General features: G+C 53.6%; 2 protein-coding genes across 2 annotated transcripts; both read left to right on the top strand.

Moving 5' to 3' along the window:
* The first annotated feature begins 728 nt into the window (after positions 1-728).
* On the top strand, positions 729-5,867 carry C1RL (complement C1r subcomponent like). The gene is made up of 6 exons (XM_058655791.1): positions 729-880; positions 1,078-1,306; positions 2,296-2,485; positions 3,396-3,521; positions 3,633-3,707; positions 4,530-5,867. Coding segments are annotated over exons 1-6 (1,395 nt in total). The 5' UTR covers positions 729-878; the 3' UTR covers positions 5,303-5,867.
* A 3,605-nt stretch (positions 5,868-9,472) lies between these two features.
* Positions 9,473-16,319, top strand: C1R (complement C1r). Its single transcript, XM_058655773.1, has 11 exons — positions 9,473-9,582; positions 10,150-10,378; positions 11,205-11,397; positions 11,672-11,821; positions 11,904-12,100; positions 12,367-12,514; positions 12,624-12,745; positions 13,548-13,626; positions 13,920-14,075; positions 15,059-15,133; positions 15,444-16,319. Coding segments are annotated over exons 1-11 (2,127 nt in total). The 5' UTR covers positions 9,473-9,580; the 3' UTR covers positions 16,220-16,319.
* Positions 16,320-17,461: the final 1,142 nt, after the last annotated feature.

The raw sequence follows: 17,461 nt of genomic DNA, 5'->3' as shown, positions 1-17,461 counted from the left end.
TAAGATAAGATGAATCTAAATTCTTTAGCAACACTTAAGAATAGAGGTCAGACTTTGTGCCCTAATCAACTATGTAAAGATTATCAAAATAAAATAATTTAAAAAAAAAAGAATAAGGGTCAGAAATCTCAAGAGGGAATGAAATGGGACAGAGAGACAGCAAATTTAGACTCACAAATTGGAAGTCATGCCTCCCTGCCTTGGGTAATGTAGTCAGTCTGCTTGTCAACCAGATGACCCTTTGTCCGGGTGAACTCTCCTTCATCGGGCACTGCAGGGCAGCATCAAATAGCCACTCCCCTTCCCAGACAACAGGGAGAGGATATCTCATCTCTCTCTCCTCTCTCTCTCTCTCTCTCTCTCTCTCTCTCTCTCTCTCTCTCTCTCAATCTCCTCTCTCTCCCTGCAGACACAACATGAAGGTAGAAATATCTTACTCTCACCATTCTCTCTGCCTACTCTATCCATGAGTATGTGTCTGTGATTTCCTTGTCTTTTAAATAAACTTTATCAAAAATAATTACGTCTGAAAAAAGAAAGTGGAGAAGCTGAAAGTTAAACTGGTCATGTGAGCATCCCGAGAAGCAGCTGAAGGACCACACTGTGGGTTGAGTGTCCCCTGGGACCCCCAGGTTTTTCCCTTTATGGGGGTGAACTATTCCTAAACCAGACAGCAGGTGGCGTGCAGCCCAGAAAATTTAAAACACACAGCTGTTACCTAACCAGTTTCCAGTAACTTCCTCCTCCCCCACCCCACCTTCCTGTTCCCCTACCTAGACCAAGTCCACTCGCAGCTCCCAGATGTCCAGTTCTGGAGAACTGGTCCTAGAGTGAGGACCCTCTGGAGAAGGCCCCACTTCACCAGCTGCCCAGACAAGATGTGAGTGTGCCCTGCAGAAAGGCCTGGAGGAGGAGGAAGGGGTTTGGGGAGGGGGGAAGGGTGTAGACACACACACACAGCTGCTAGCCCCTGCCTCTGCCAGGGCTTAGCTTCACGGGCCCGACTCCCCCCAACCCACAGACCTCAAGCCACAACTATGCCTCCTCCTCCTGTCCCCTCTCACCCCCGTCTGACAGGTGGTGCTTATTCCTCTGGGGAGTCCTCCAGGCTTGCGCCACACAGGGCTTCGTCCTCTTGGCCCAGCAGCAGCCCCAGCGGTTTGCCTCTCCTGGGTACCCCGGGCCGTACCTGAAAGGCCAAGAAAGCACCCTTGACATTGAGGCTCCAGAGGGCTTGGCTGTGGGGCTCATCTTCCAGGACTTTGACCTGGAAACGTCCCCAAACTGTGAGGGGGATGCCGTCACGGTGAGCCACAGAGGTCTGGGGGGGGGAGGTTGGGAGCCTGCAAGGTCTCTGGGAGGAGCTGCCGGGGGTGGGGGGACATGTGGGAGGTGTCCCTGCCCTGCAGCATGCGGCTAGAGGAGACAGAACTCACGGCAGAGGCCTCCAGGAGGTCACCATCTCCCAGGCATGGCCTCCCTCCAGCATCTTCCTCCCTAGACACCTCCTGGGCCCCACAGAGCAAGGAGGGGACAGCCCACTAAAGACTGCACACCCGCAGAATGAAAGTCAGGAACCCACACAGCGGTGGCTAAGATACCATGTCTTGCAGTAGCCCTGCCTGCTCTGTCAGGTACCGGAGTTGGGCCTGACAAGAGGAGATGGAGTAACCAGTGTCATAAAATAGATTTACAACAAGGACTTTATTCGGAATCAGGACATTTTTAAACTTTATGTTATCCTTTGATTTGAACTGTAGTGCCTAGCACAGTAGCCTAGTGGCTAAAGTCCTCCCGCCTTGAATGTACTGGGATCCCATCTGGGCACTGGTTCGTGTCCCAGAAACCCCACTTCCCATCCAGCTCCCTGCTTGTGGCCTGGGATAGCAGTCGAGAATGGCCCAAAACCTTAGAACCCTGCACCCACGTGGGAGACCTGGAGGAAGCTCCTGGCTCCTGGCTTCGGATCGGCGCAGCACCGGCCGTTGCGGCTCACTTGGGGAGTGAATCATTGGACGGAAGCTCTTCCCCTCTGTCTCTCCTCCTCTCTGTATATCTGACTTTGTAATATATATAAAAAAAAAAATCTTTAAAAGAAAAAAAGGCATTCGAATATGTCTGAGAGAAACACAGGTGGAGTCGGCATGGACTAGGAATGGGCCTGTGGAAGTGTGGCTTCTGAGCCCCAGAGGGGTACAGGCCTCCAAGGTGGGACCAGAGTCGTGCCTGGGGAGGTGACACCATGACAGGCCAGATCCAGGCACACCTGCCCCTCACTCCTCATCTCTGTTTCAGATCTCAGCCGGTGGGAAGGAGATGTGCCGGCTCTGCGGTCAGCTGAACTCTGCCCCGGGCAGCTTTCCTGCTCAGAGGGAGTTCGTGTCCCCAGGCAGGCGTTTACAGCTGAGCTTCCACACACGCGGTTCCTGCAAAGACCAGGGCGCTCACCCCCACAAGGGCTTCCTGGCCCTCTACCAAGCTGTGGGTGAGTCTGCTCCCGGGGACACAAGGAGGGGGTCTTCACCCTCTGCCATAACCTCTGGAGTGTCTTGAGGTGACAAATTGAAGTTAGAGTGACAGCTGAGGCCGGAGGCAGGGAGCGGCAGCAGCTCCTTTGCAATGGTCACATGGCATCCCTTTGACTGATGTACACGGTGCAATTCATCGGTCCTCCATCGACAGACAGAGCAGCTTTGGGTGTCTTCATGTCCACCCCTGAGTGTATATGTGAGGGCATCTTTACAGTGCATTGTTATACGTGGAAATGCTGGATTAAGAAATGAATTTTGGGGGCTAGCACAGTAGCTCAACACACTAATCCTCAATCCTGTAGCACCAGCAACCCATATGGGCACTGGTTTGAGTCGCAGCTGCTCCACCTCCCATCCAGCTCCCTGCTTGTGAGCTGAGAGAGAAGCAGAGGATAACCAGAGTTCTTCAGCTTCTGCACCCACGAGGGAGACCCAGAAGAGGCTACTGGCTCCTGGCTTCAGATTGGCTCAGCTCCAGCCATCACAACCATTTGGGAAGTGAACAGCAGTGGATGAGGGATCTGTCTCCTTCTCTCTCTGTAATCTATCAAATAAACATAAACAAACCTTGTAAAAATTTGTTTTCAAACTTGGTGTTGCTAAATTTCCCTCCAAAAACTTTTTACTAATTGTACATCCACACCATCCATGACTAAAAGTACCCATTTCCCTGTACCAAAAATCAGTTACTTTTTCCTTTGAGTGTTGACAGTCTGAGCAGCGAAAACCAGCCCAAACGGTTTGCTGTGTGTTTCAAAGTCACTGTGCAGGACAGAGCTGAAGACAGTCGGGAGCCGAGTCAGCCCCGCTCGCCAGGGGTAAGTGCGTGCTGAACCCCAACGTCTGCCGTCTGTCTTCTTCTAGCCATGAATGCTGACCTGCCCTCCTCCCGGGCCAGCAGGGACCCTGAGACGGTGAACGCATCAGTGGACGGCTCCTCCAGGATCCAGAGCCACTGCCGGGAACCCTACTATCAGGCGGTCTTCCCAGGTGTGGAGGGGGCTTCTGCCCACTTCCATTCCAACCAGAGGGCGGAGGCTCTGAGTGCCTGCTTTGTGAGCCCAACGCCCTCTAACTCTGCACCCCTTTCTTTGTCCTCAGGGACAGCCACCTGCGCAGCATCAGGCGCCTGGAAGGACCAACAGGAGAGGGAGGAGGTTCCTCACTGTGTGCCTGGTGAGTGGTGACCTGCCCAGCACCGTCCATGACTTCCCCAGGTAGCCTCGGTAGTGATTGGAGACTGTGGGATGCAGGTGTTAAAGCAGATGGGAAGGAGCCTGCAGAGGGCTCAGAGAAGAAAAGGAGCTTTCCTTCTTCCTCCAGGGTTAAGACAAATCTGCCACAGCATAGTCAGCTAAGCTCCATCTTGCAGCACTGGCATCCCAGTTCATGTCCCAGCTGTTCCACTTCTGATCTAGCTCTCTGCTTATGACTTGGGAAAGCAACAGAGGATGGCCCGAAGTGTTGGGACCCTGCACCTATATGGGAGAACAGGAAGAAGCTCCTGGCTCCTGGCGGCCATTTGGGGAGTGAACCAGCAGATGGAAGATCTTTCTGTCTCACCTTCTCTCTGTAAATCTGCCTTTCAAATCAATAATAATAAATTTTTAAAATATGCTTCCAAAGCTTTTTTTTAAATATGTATTTAATTATTTGAAAGGCAGTTAGAGAGGGAGCGAGATCTTCCCTCTGCCGATTTACTACCCAAATGGCTACAACAGTCAGAGTTGGCCAGTCCAAAACCAGGAGAGAGGAGCTTCTTCTGGGTCTCCCATGCATGTGCAGGGGCTCAAGGACCTGGGCCATCTGCTGCTGTCCCAGGCACGTTACCAGGGAACTGGATCAGAAATGGGGCAGCCAGCACCCATATGGGATGCTGGCCCCACAGGCTGAGGATTAGTGTGCTATGCCAACCACATCAGCGCCTAGAAACGAGTCTTTACTCCATACGTGCTGCTGCAACCACTGATTCTTTTCTTGCCCTCCCATCTCTTGCAGTGTGTGGGCGGCCAGTCACCCCCATTATCCAGGACCAGACGACCCGCGGTTCCTCCAGCGCTAAGTTGGGTAACTTCCCCTGGCAAGCCTTTACTAGCATCTACGGCCGCGGCGGTGGGGCCCTGCTGGGAGACCGATGGATCCTAACGGCCGCCCACACCATCCACCCCAAGGACAGTGTTTCTGCCAGGAGGAAGCCACGCGTGGATGTGTATTTGGGCCACACGGACATCGAAGAGCTGCTGAAGCTGGGCAGCTACCCCGTGCGCCGCGTGGTGGTGCACCCAGATTACCACCAGGCGGAGTCCCACGACTTCAACGGGGACATCGCCCTGCTGGAGCTCCAGCAGCGCGTCGAGCTAGGTCCCCACCTCCTCCCTGTCTGTCTGCCAGATAATGAGGCTCTCTACGAAGCCGGCGTGCAGGGCTACATCAGTGGGTTTGGCATGGAGATGGGCAGGTTGACCACCCAGTTAAAGTACTCGAGGCTGCCCGTGGCCCCCAGAGAGGCCTGTGAGGCCTGGCTCCGGGAGAAGGGGCGGATGGAGGTGTTCTCAGACAATATGATCTGTGTTGGGGGCAATGTGCAGCGAGACAGTGGCTGCCAGGGGGACAGTGGCAGTGTTTACGTGGTTTGGGACGCCCGTGCCCATCGCTGGGTGGCCACAGGCATCGTGTCCTGGGGCGTCGGGTGTGCCACTGGCTATGGCTTCTACACCAAAGTGCTGAACTATGTGGAGTGGATCAAGGCAGTGATGGGCAGCACAGAGTGAGCCTGGGATTCGTGGCAGGGACTGACCGGCACCAAGATGAAGCAAGCTGCCCTGTAAGAGAGCTCCTCTCCTCTGGGCCTACTGCACCCCACAAAGGAAGTGGGGATCCCCCAGCACCCTGTGTCCCTCTGCCTTCCGGTGCTTTGGCACCAGGGCATCCCCCTATGGTTCAGCAATTGCCACCTTCTTACACTTCATCCCTTAATACAGCTTCTTCCGTACCTGCTTGTGAAAGAGCCACCTGCTCACATATTCAAGCGGACAGAGTGCGGATGGAGGGGCCGTCACAGCACTCGTTTCTGATGCCTCTCAAGGACCCTGCAGCTGACTTCCAAGTCGTCAGACTGTCAGCCCTGACAGTGACAGCTCTCTGTCTCCTGTGGGCACCAGGTGTCTCATGTATCATCTCACCTAACCTCACACTGTGTTTGCAGAAAACCTGTTATAATCGGCCTTGCACACAGAGTTAAAGGGACTCAAGCCAGAGCACCCCCAAACTTGTGTGTCACTCCAAGGCTGTGGGGCACCTCTCAGCCACCCTCCAGGCTTTCCCAGGGCCTCATTCCCTTCCCCATTGTAGGGCCTGCCTCCCTGGGAACTCCTACTTCCGGGAAAGGGGTGTCACCCACCCCACATGCACCCCCTTGTCTAAACTGTGGCTGAGCCACACCTGGAGGCCCTCAAGTGTGGGCCTCCAACATCCAGAGCCCTGGACACCTGTGAAGACCAACTCTCTCTCTTTTTTTGGGGGGGGGGTCTAGATTTGAGATTAATGAAAAGTTGAAAGACACAATAAAATACAACTGCCCAATGGAAATAGAAAATGAATCAAATGAAACAAGCGAGGGTACATTTGCTAGCACAGCTGGTTAAGCTACTGCTTGCACCCCCAACATTCCCAAATCAGAGTATCAATTCAAGTCCCAGCTGCTCAGCTGCCAACCCAGCTCCCTGGCACTGGCCCCTAGGGAGAGCAGCAGAAATGGCCAGAGTGCTCGGGCACCCGCTGACCACCTGGGAGACATGGCTACAGTTCCTGACTCCTGGCTTTGACTTTCCCTGGCTGAACTATTGTGATCATTTGAGAAGTGAGCCAGCAATGGGAACATCACTCGCTCTATGACCCTGCCTTTCAAATACAATCTTTTTTAAAAAATAAACTTGCTTCTGAAAAACACTAAAAGTTGTAGATAGATGAAACCACTATTTTTGTAAAGATTTATCTATTTTTATTGAAAAGGCAGACTTACAGAGAGAAGGAGATACAGAAAGAGATCTTCCATCCATTGATTCACTCTCCAAATAGCTGCAACTGTTAGAACTGAGCCAATCCAAAGCCAGGAGCCAGGAGCCTCCTCCATGTCTTTCATTTGGGTGCAGAGTTTAAGAGCTTGAGCCATCCTCTGCTGCTTTCCCAGACCATAAGCAGCGTGCTGCCCGGATGAGGAGCAGTCATGGCATGAACAGGTGCCCACAGGGGATGGCAGCGCTGCAGGCAGAGAACTAGCCTGATAGACCACTGCGCCAGCCCCAGGTATTTTTATTTTTTAAAACCTCAACACAAGAAAATGTTTAAAATGCAAACTACTTAACAGACGTTGCTTTATGTAATCCATATGATTTTGGCTGGTTGATTTCCTGCTATTCTCTGTTTGCTAAATTTTGTTTAATGAAAGTTTTGATGCTGTTTATTATCCTTACTTTTAATGCTAAAAAAATGGACGTATTTCTGCCTGCCAAGACAAAATATACATACCTGTCTATATGCATACATGTCTAGATGCAGCTCTCCACCTCTCGGGCTCCAGACACATTTAGCTACACCCAGAGATCTAAAGATACAGATGAGCTGATCTAAAAATAGAGACGACGAGACAGAGGCAGATTCAGAGGGAAGAGTCTACCATTCCGTAAAGAGAGGGATCTTCTTCCCCCAGCATCAGCTCTTCAGTGGAAGGAACACAGCAGACACGCAAAGTCCGTGCCAGTTTTCAAACAGGTGCACAGCCATCTTCACTCAGCTCTTTCTTCTTTCTGCTCTTGGTATGACACCAGGTTTTAACAAAAATGTATAAATCAAGATTATTTTGAATGGAGTCAGGGCTGGGCCCGAGGAGGAAATCCTTTTTGTTATTTCTAGTCATGGTGTGTGTTACAGGATGGAACTCACAGCCCCTAGAATGCTGAATGCTCTGTGAGCCCAGGGCATAACCAAGAATCCCTGGGCTGTTGCATGATACAAGGGCAGGTGTTGGGGGCTGCCGCTGTGGCACAGTGGGTAAAGCCATTGCCTTTGGTGCTAGTATCCCATAGGGGCATCAGTTCGAGTTCCAATGGCTCCATTTCCAATCCAGCTCCCTGCTAATGTGCCTGAGGAAGCCAACTGTTGTTGGAAACACCAAAGGGCCAGATTCCTGGCTTTCGATCAGCCCAACTCTAGCCATTATGGTCATTTGGAAAGTGAACCAGTGAATGGAAAATCTTTCTGTGTCTCCTCTCTCTGTAACCCTGCCTTGCAAATAAATATGTATTTTTTAAAGGGCAGGTGTTGCAAGTATCTAGGATGAGTGGGAGGGCTTCTGCTGAGACTCACCTTGGACCCCTTACTTCCTTATGGGATCTGCCCCTGTTATGAACACACACACACACTCAGACAGAGAAATCAGCATCCCAATGTGCAATTTTCTAGGCAGGATTACACGTCCCTCTTGTCCCTCTGATTGGTCCATTTCTCCTCTCTCCTATCTTAAGCCTTTCCTGACCTGAAAGGGCAGGGGTCGTGTCATGATCAAGTCCAGAATCAATCCTGCCCCCAGACCCATTTGCTCAGTTCTGATGCATCCAACTGCAGGAGGACCCCACAGGTCTTCCACAGGCATGGTGACACGTCTTGGAGGGGGTGCCTGGCACATAACACAGCTTCCAGTAACAGGAAGAGTGGTGGGTAGATTAGTGCTGGAGGGTGGGACTGAGCTCATGAGGACACAGCCTGTGCAGGACCTCGGAGGCCTGCTTTCTAGTCCAAGCCTCCCATGGGGCAAAATGTCTCTGGGTTTTTAGAGGCACGCAGAGCTGATGAAGAAAAACTTTAGGAAGTGTGGAAGCTTTTCAATAAGGGCACTACAGCCCTGGGGCAGGAGACCCATGGCAGCCAGGGCCCTGCCTTCCTCTCGGAAAAGATGAGCCATTCTTGCTTCCCAACCACACCCTTTTGCATAATCCTCAGGAACTCAAAGCACATGTCTGGGAAAAGAGGCCACCTCCACTGCCTGGCTTCCCTAAAAATCAAGCTCACTGAGCAGCCTGAACTCACGGAGGTGGCAAGCAATCGTATCAACGGCTGGTGCTGTCTTGGGGGTCACCATGCCATGGCAATTTCCCCTCTACGACTGTCACTCGTGAGTAAAGTAGGCCAGGACCCCAGACAACTAGGATCTACTTTCCACTTGCACCACCCTGCTCCATTCCACGACCCCTGACACCTCACCCTGGGCGCTGGCCCTTGCTGGACCAGAGCAGAACCAGGTCAGAGGAGACATGCAGCCTCCCATCCCCCAGTTCCCTTTGAGTCAGAGCCCTGGACACACAGCAGGCACCCCTAGGAAGGCCTCTGCAGAAAGGGGATGTTCATGAGACAAAAAAGTACAACAGGTACTGGGTGCAATCGTGGAGTCACTTATGGGGGTACCTGCACCCCATTACAGGGTCCCCGTGTTTGCGTCCCAGACCCACTCCTGAGTCCAACTTTCTGCAGACGCATGCTTTGGAAGGAAGAGGTGATGGCTAAAATACCGGAGCACCTGACACCCTTGTGGAGGACCTACACCAAGTTGCCACTCCATGGGAATTTCCAAAGTAACGGCCTTGGCCAGTGTCTATCTCTGTTTCTCTCTCGCTTGCTCTCTCTCTCTCTTGCAAATAAACTAGATTTTAAACTATTTTTTAAGAAAGAAAGTAAAAAGTTAAGGAGTGAAAACCTCCAACCCACCGCTGCCAGGCCCCTCAAATCTGACTCCAGCCGCAGGCCTTCCGCATAGAGACCAGCAGGTGGCACCACCACCAGGGATTTCAAAACCAAAACTAAAGTGGAAACTCAGATTTTTGTTTTGTTTATGCAAATAGTCTCTTCCCTAACATTCCTCTGGGAATGGGCCCCCTCCACCTCCACAGTCATTTCCTCAGCTCGGCCTCCTCTGCACACCCTGCTCCTGCCTTCAACACGCAGGGCAGGAGGGCCCACTCAAGGAGAGCCGGGGACTGCGAACCCAGCCCCAAGAAATGTGAGTAAGGCTGCTGGGCATTTGATGGGAAGGAAAGCCAGGGGCAGGCAGGGGAGACCCCTTCATCCTGCTCCCGTGTTATTCAGCGAGCTGGACACATGCCCTGTCCCTGGGTGCACTGCCTACACGCACTTACATGCAGCCCCCACACCTCCTGAAGCTGTGCAAAGCGGCAGAGATGCATTCCCCAGGCAGGGAGTGGCAAGGGGGGAGGGGATCCCCTACGTCCAGGAGGAGGACCCTCATGCTTGTCCATGCTGGCTGAGCTTTGAGAGCACCATGGCTGGCAACCCTCACCCTCACTCTGCTGGTCCCGGGCCAGTCCTATTCCGGGAAGAGGAGGTGCAGGGGCAGGTTGGGGAGGGTGAGATGGTAATGAGATGACCTCTGGACTGGACATTGTCCTGGGAGAAGAACACAGCGACAGAGGCTGACCGCCTCGCTCCCCCCCTCCCCACCCCCAGTGTCTCGGGGAGGCCCCACATGGGCAGCGGGGACCAAGTGGAGCGCCAGGCCCTCCCACCATGCACCCAGCCACTGCCTGGACTCCTTGTTTCTTTCTGGCAGGTGGCTCCTTTGTGTCTTGCTGTTAGCCTTGTTCTGCGGGGCGGGAGGCTCCATCAACATCCCCCAGAAGCTCTTTGGGGAGGTGACCTCACCCCTGTACCCCAAGCCGTACCCAAACAACTTTGAGGCAACCACGGTGATCTCGGTGCCCGTGGGCCACCGGGTGAAGCTGGTCTTCTGGCATTTTGACGTGGAGCCCTCCGAAGGCTGTTTCTATGACTACGTCAAGGTAGGGGGCAGCAGGGGGCTTCTGGAAGCAGCGGTACTTGTGCTCCGACACTCCTGGCTAGCCCTGGACACAGCTCAGCTCATGGCCGAGCATGGGGTACTCTCAGGGTCTAGAGGTCCCCCATGAGCCGCAAGATTCACAGAAGAGGAAGAACAGGCTCATCCACGGAGCACCTTTGGGCAGCTGCTGTGCCTCAGTTTCCCTTCCCGCACAGAGGCTATCCCCACAGCCACCTGCCTTCACAGGAAGGGAAACATAGACAAAGGATACCTTCCAATCCCCTCTTTCCATAACAACAACAAAAACAAAATCAGGATTCGGGGAGAGCCTGTGGATCCCATGAAAATGGCACATCCTCAGACAGATTAAGTGCCCCGAGCCAGGGGGCAGGGCACACACTCATGGGTGCTGCTGGCTGTAGCCGTGGCACAGCTGTCTGCGGATAGTTTGAACATGGTGTGGATGACTTGAAATAAGACAAAAAAATCAAGTAGCCCAGTACAGGTTCTAGGAATGAGTGATGGTAAAAATTGGACACCTGTGGAAGCAACTCCCTTCCCCTGCCTGCCACCCCAAGAAATGGCAGGGAAAAGAGCGTGTATAGGGAAGGGCCAGGAACCACAGTACAGTACCAAAGCCTCAGGCAGACATAGGGGCACCCCCGTGGGAGTTGGCAGCCCCTGCCCCTTCCCCCAGAGTCGAGCAGGGCAAGGCCTATGTGCTGTGCCAGGAGTCACTCTGGGGCAAAGTGAGGGCCCCCACGGCCCTCCACGTGGGGAGCTCAGGTTCTTCTCCCTAGTTCCAACCTAGCCCCCTCTCCGGCCAGATCGCTGCTGACAAGAAGAGCCTGGGAAGGTTCTGCGGGCAGCAGGACTCCCCATTGGGCAATCCCCCGGGAAGGCGGGAGTTCGTGTCTCAAGGCAACAAGATGCTGCTGACATTCCAGACCGACTTCTCTAATGAGGAGAATGGCACCGTCATGTTCTACAAGGGCTTCCTGGCCTACTACCACGCTGTGGGTGGGTGCTCTTTCTTGTTCTCAGCCGTAGGAATGGGGAACGGGCAGAAATTGGGGAGCCAGAACCCTGTTTTCTGAGCAGAGCTCAGAGCACCTGTCGCTCTACTCCAGAGAGCTTCCTCCAGACAAGGCCTGGAGACCTGGGCTGTGTGCATTTTGGGCAATTCCCAGAGAGCCGTGCCTGAGCCTGGGGAGGTCCTGGGAGGGCCAGGGGCTGACTTTGTCCTTAGGCCTCTGATGCCTGTGCAAGCCTCCCCTCCCACACCTGCTTCCAGACCTCGACGAATGCGCTCCTCAGCCGGCCAACTCTGTGGACGATGCTCCCCAACCCCGCTGCCAGCACCTGTGCCACAACTACATTGGCGGCTACTTCTGCTCCTGCCACCCAGGCTACGCACTCCAGAAAGACAAGCATTCCTGCCAGGGTGAGTCCTGGGAGGGGTGCGGAGTAGGGGAAAGGCAGGGGTTGCTTGGGTCCCTGTGACCCGGCACCATCCGCTCTTGCAGCTGAGTGCAGCAGCAGGTTGTACACTGAGCCTTCAGGCTACATCTCCAGTCTGGAGTATCCCCAGCCCTACCCGCCAAACCTGCAATGCAACTACAGCATCCGGGTGGAACGCGGTCTCACCCTCCACCTCAAGTTCCTGGAGCCCTTCGAGATTGACGACCACCAGCAAGTGCGCTGTCCCTATGACCAGCTCCAGGTGCGGCTTCCGTGAAATGGTCCCACCCTTTCTTCTCTGTCTCCTTCCCCCAGCATCCTCCCAGCCAAGTGGGACAGAACCACCAGCATCACACCAGTGGATCTGTTCAGTTCCTAACACAGCTGAACGGGAGCCCTCATCACTTTCAGCTGAACACACACACACAGTGTCTTGCCACCCTGGCCACCAGGCCATTACCCTGCTTGGCCCCAGGTCCAAGAGCCTGAGCTGATGCAAATCTCCTGCCTCCTCCTCTGCTCCCCCAGATCTATGCCAATGGCAAGATGCTGGGTGAGTTCTGCGGGACACAAAAGCCCCCCGACCTAGACACCAGCAGCAACGCTGCGGATCTGCTATTCTTCACGGACGAGTCGGGGGACAGCCGAGGCTGGAAGCTGCGCTACACCACCGAGAGTAAGCTTGCCTGGGGCCTCAGGGTGGGGAGGAGGAAGGAAGGATGAGCAGCTCTGAACTAACCGTTCTGGTTGGTTGGGCCCCTGTGACCCTCTGGTCTCCCTCACAGTCATCAAGTGCCCCCAGCCCAAGGCGCTGGATGAGTTCACCATCATCCAAGACCTGCAGTCTCAGTACCAGTTCCGTGACTACTTCATTGTCAGCTGCAAGCAAGGCTACCAGCTGGTGGAGGTGAGAGCCCCGGGTTGAGGGCACAGAGGCAGTCTCAGAAGGAAATGCAGACGGGGAGGCCCACAGTGGCTGTGGGTTCACCCCTGCCTGGAATCCCAGACGACAAAGTTTTAAAACCACTGAGGTCTGCAGGCCACAGGGGAGATTTTGCCTGGGTCCATCTGGAGTGCAGGCTGGGCCTCGGGATTAGCGTGGTATGCTGCCAAGTGGAAGGTGAAGTCTCATCACTCACTGTAGATTGCAAAACTGAAAAGGCAGGCTGGAGACGCAGCGACTTGTTTAGCATCGCGTCACGGTTCTCGGACAGCAGGAACTAGGACCCAGCTGGACCATGTCCTCCCCTTGACTCACCCTGGTAACCTTAGTCTGGGCCCGCTCCCGAACCCTGGAAGGAAGGCAGGATTCAGCCATCGGCCCAGCTCAGGAACACTGGGCGACTATAACATTGTTCTTAGAAACGTACTACTGGAGTCACCCACACAATACGTCGCACATCCGGGTGTCCCTGGGCAGCATTGGCACTGGAAGGAGACTGCAGTCTGGGAGAGGGCACGTCAGGGAGAAATTGTGTTGCAACGCGGAAAATGCTCCGCTTGGCACACGATGACGAGGGTGGGGGCAAAAATGACAAACTGGGGAGAAGATGTCCAGGTCTGATCTTGAGCTCTGGGCTCTGACTTCCTGCGAGGGGACTCAGGATACAGGGGACTGGCAAAGGACAAGGAGAGGGGAAGCCTTCCATTCCCCACAGCACCTGCAGGGCATTGGGTACTCAGCATGCCTCTCACCTCTGCTCCAACAGGGCACCAAAGCGCTGCTCTCCTTCACGGCTGTCTGTCAGGATGACGGCACATGGCATCGCGCCATGCCCAGGTGCAAGAGTAAGTCACGGCTCAGGGATGTGTCTGCCTCTCACCAGCTTGAAGGAGAGGAACCCCAGACTAGGCCTGTCATGAGGGAGCCTCCCCGTGACTTGTCCCCTGAAGTCTGAGGCCCTTAGGACACACTAAGCCCTCAGCTCAGCTACACCCACACTCCCCACGCCTGCCATCTCTGTTGGGCACACTTCTCCGGGACTCAGCCTATCCTGCAGGCAGACAACTCCCATTCCTTCCCACTGAAGTTCTAGTCCAGTCTTTCTCAGCTCCTCACATGGCCTTGTGTTCTCCCAAAGTCAAAGACTGCGGGCAGCCCAAAGACCTGCCCAACGGGGACTTCCACTACACGACCGCCACGGGCGTCAACACCTACCAGGCCCAAATCCAGTACCAGTGCCGGGAGCCATATTACAAGATGTACACCAGGGCTGGCATCAGTGAAGCCACACGAGGTAGGAACTGGAGAATGTTTCGGTCTCTCCCTCCCATCTTCTTGGGGAGTCCTGTGGCATTTCTTCCTGTAGCTCCCGTAAGGAAAGTGTATTCAGGTGTCTGCCTGCAGCGCTAGCTTCAGCAACATACGTTATATCCCAAGAAGAATCTAATAGGTTTGAAGAAGTAGGTATCTGAGCTGATGCAAAGAAAAGATGGAGCCTCTCAAGAACTCCCTTCCACCACTCCCAGCTCCATCAGCCTCACCACCATCACTAACATCACAGCCAACACAACAACCACGATCACCATCACTGCCACCATTCTGCCATTACCACCACCACCATCACAATCACCACACCTAGTCAGGGACATAGCCCTGCCATTCCTTCTCTTCAGACTGAAATTTTGTGGTTTATTTTCACAGTTAATATCACTAAATGACTCTCAAAATCCAAACATGGGTATCTTTAAAATTCTTTTGTAATAACAAAACAAAACAAAATCCAAGGCAGGTGTTAGGCACAGTGTTTAAATCACTACTTGGGATGCCTGCCTCCCATCTCAGCGTGCCTGGCTGAAGTCCCAGCTCCTCTGCTCCCTCTCCAGCCTCCTGCTAACACACCCCCAGATACAGCAAATGAGCTCAGGTGTGTGGGTTACTGCCACCCACGTGGGAGGCTTGAATTGAGTCCCCAACCACAGACTTGAGCCTGGCCAGCCCTAGCTGTTGCTACCCATTTGGGGAGGGAATCAGCAGATGAAAGCCCGCTCTCTCTGCCTCCCAAATGATTTTTTAAAAATGTTTTATAAACAGAAAAACAAAAACACATATGTGGAGTGTCCTGACACTTTTGAAATCCTTTCCACAGACAGCGAACAGACAGGTCACTGGACTCCTTGCCCTCCCTGGGCCTCCCCCCATCTGCCCCAAGAGCAGGCTCAGGGCGCTCTGGCCTCTTGCGGCCACCTCCCAGTCTGACCCTGCCTCCTCTCTCCGCAGGAACCTTCACGTGCACAGCCCAGGGCATTTGGAAGAACGAACAGGAGGGAGAAAAAATCCCACGGTGTTTGCCTGGTCAGTGCGAAACCTCAGGGCATACAGAAAATGGATGAAGCAAGGGGAGACCGTGCCAAGCTGAGGGAGGGGGAGGAGACACAGGAGACAAAGTTCCCAGGAGGATGGGACAGAGGGAAGGAGGGCACTGCGCAGTGGTGCCAGGCCAGCCGGAATGCCCAGGGCCCAGGTGGGAACGAGGAAGGAATCCACCAGCGAAGGAGGCTTGTGAATAGGACCAGGAGTAGGGGTGCGGAGGGGGCAGGACCTGGCGGGACCTGGCGGGACCAGGCGCTCACCTGGTCTTGTCTCCTGATTTCCTCCTCTCCAGTTTGCGGGAAGCCGGTCCACCCCGTGCAACAGCAGCAACGCATTGTTGGGGGCCAGAAGGCCAAACCGGGCAACTTCCCCTGGCAGGCGCTCACCTCCATCCACGGACGGGGCGGCGGTGCCCTGCTGGGCGACCGCTGGATCCTCACAGCCGCCCACACCCTATTCCCCAAGGACCACAACTCGCAGCTCAATACATCTGTGGACGTGTTCCTGGGCCACACGAACGTGGAGGAGATCAGGAAGATGTCCAATCACCCCATCCGCAGGGTCAGCATCCACCCAGATTACCGTCAACACGAGTCCCACAATTTCGATGGGGACATCGCCCTTCTAGAGTTGGAAAACAGTGTCACCCTGGGCCCCAACCTCCTGCCCATCTGCCTCCCCGACAACGAGACCTTCTACGACAAGGGCCTCATGGGCTATGTCAGTGGCTTTGGGATCATGGAGGAAAGGATTGCCTATGACCTCAGGTTTGTCCGTCTGCCTGTGGCTAGGCGAGAGGCTTGTGAGCGTTGGCTCCGGGAGAAAAACAGGAACGATGTGTTTTCTGAAAACATGTTCTGTGCTGGGGACCCAACTCTCAAGCAGGATGCCTGCCAGGGAGACAGCGGCGGGGTCTTTGCGGTGAGGGACCCGCACAGCGATCGCTGGGTGGCCACGGGCATCGTGTCCTGGGGCATTGGGTGTAGCAGGGGGTATGGCTTCTACACCAAGTTACTCAACTACGTGGACTGGATCAAGAAGGAGATGGGAGAGGAGGAGGAGGACTGAGCCCAGGATGCCCCGGGGTCAGAAGCCAGAGTGAAGGGTGAAAAAAGCCACCTGAGCAGGTGTTGATAACCACTAAGACAATTAAAGCCATGGATGCAGAAATTTGCTGTGTGACATGAACTCTGCTGTAGTCCCACCTACATTCTTCACCTGAAATCTCTTAGGCGCCCTTTCTTCCCTCTATAGCTTGCGGGGGGGTGCAGTTGCCAATCTCTCAGCTATCATTCTGCTCTCCCATTTTTACACCTTTGTATAATTGGATAAACAACCCTTTGCAAATAAAATGTTATGAGAAATTCTACAACATGCAGTGCATCAAAAGTGGTGTTTAATTACTAGGAAGTTATATAGTATACTCATATTTTAAATAGTTAATTAACCCTTCCACTCTCAATTCTCTGCATCCCCAAACATGATCCATATATACCTGTGATTTCTTTGCCTTTTTAAAAAATACTTCTTCATTTTTGTTATCAGAAAGGCAGATCAAATTTACAGAGAGGAGAGAGAAAGAGAAAGATCCGTCCACTGGTTCACTCCCCAGATGGCCGCAACAGCTGGAAATGTGAGCCTGTCTGAAGCCAGGGGCCAGGAGCTTCTCCCGGGTCTCCCACATGGGTACAGGGTCCCAAGGCTTTGGGCTGTCCTTGACTGCTTTCCCAGGCCACAAGCAGGGAGCTGGATGGGAAGTGGGACAGCCATGACACGGACCATGCATCAGTGTGGAATCCTGGCACTTGCAAGATGAGGATTCAGCTATTGAGCCATTGCATCAGGCCCAATCTCTTCACCTTTTAAATAAACTTCTAAAATATATTTACTTAAAAATGCAATGAGAACAATTAAGTTTATTTGCACCTTTAGAATTAGGGTTATAGCAGCTGACACAGTGGTTCAACAGGCCAATCCTCCATCCTGTGACCCCAGCACACAATTTCGGTGCTGGCTTATGTCCCAGCTGCAACACTGCCAATGCAGTTCTCTGCTTATGGCCTGAGAAAGCAGTGGAGGATGGCCCAAGTCCTTGGCACCCTGCACCCATATAGGAGATCTGAAAGAAGCTCCTGGCCCTTGGCTTCAGATCAGCTCAGCTCTGGTGATTGTAGCCATTTGGGGAGTAAACCAGTAGGTAAAAGATCTTCTCTATTTTTTCCCTCTATGGAAGATCTACCTTTCAAATAAAAATAAATAAATATTTTTAAAAGAATCAGAATTATAGAGAACATATTTCCATATTTTGTT

This window comes from Ochotona princeps, chromosome 27 (genome assembly GCF_030435755.1).
Source record: "Ochotona princeps isolate mOchPri1 chromosome 27, mOchPri1.hap1, whole genome shotgun sequence".
Lineage (NCBI taxonomy): Eukaryota > Metazoa > Chordata > Mammalia > Lagomorpha > Ochotonidae > Ochotona > Ochotona princeps.
This window is presented reverse-complemented; position numbering and strand designations above follow the sequence as displayed.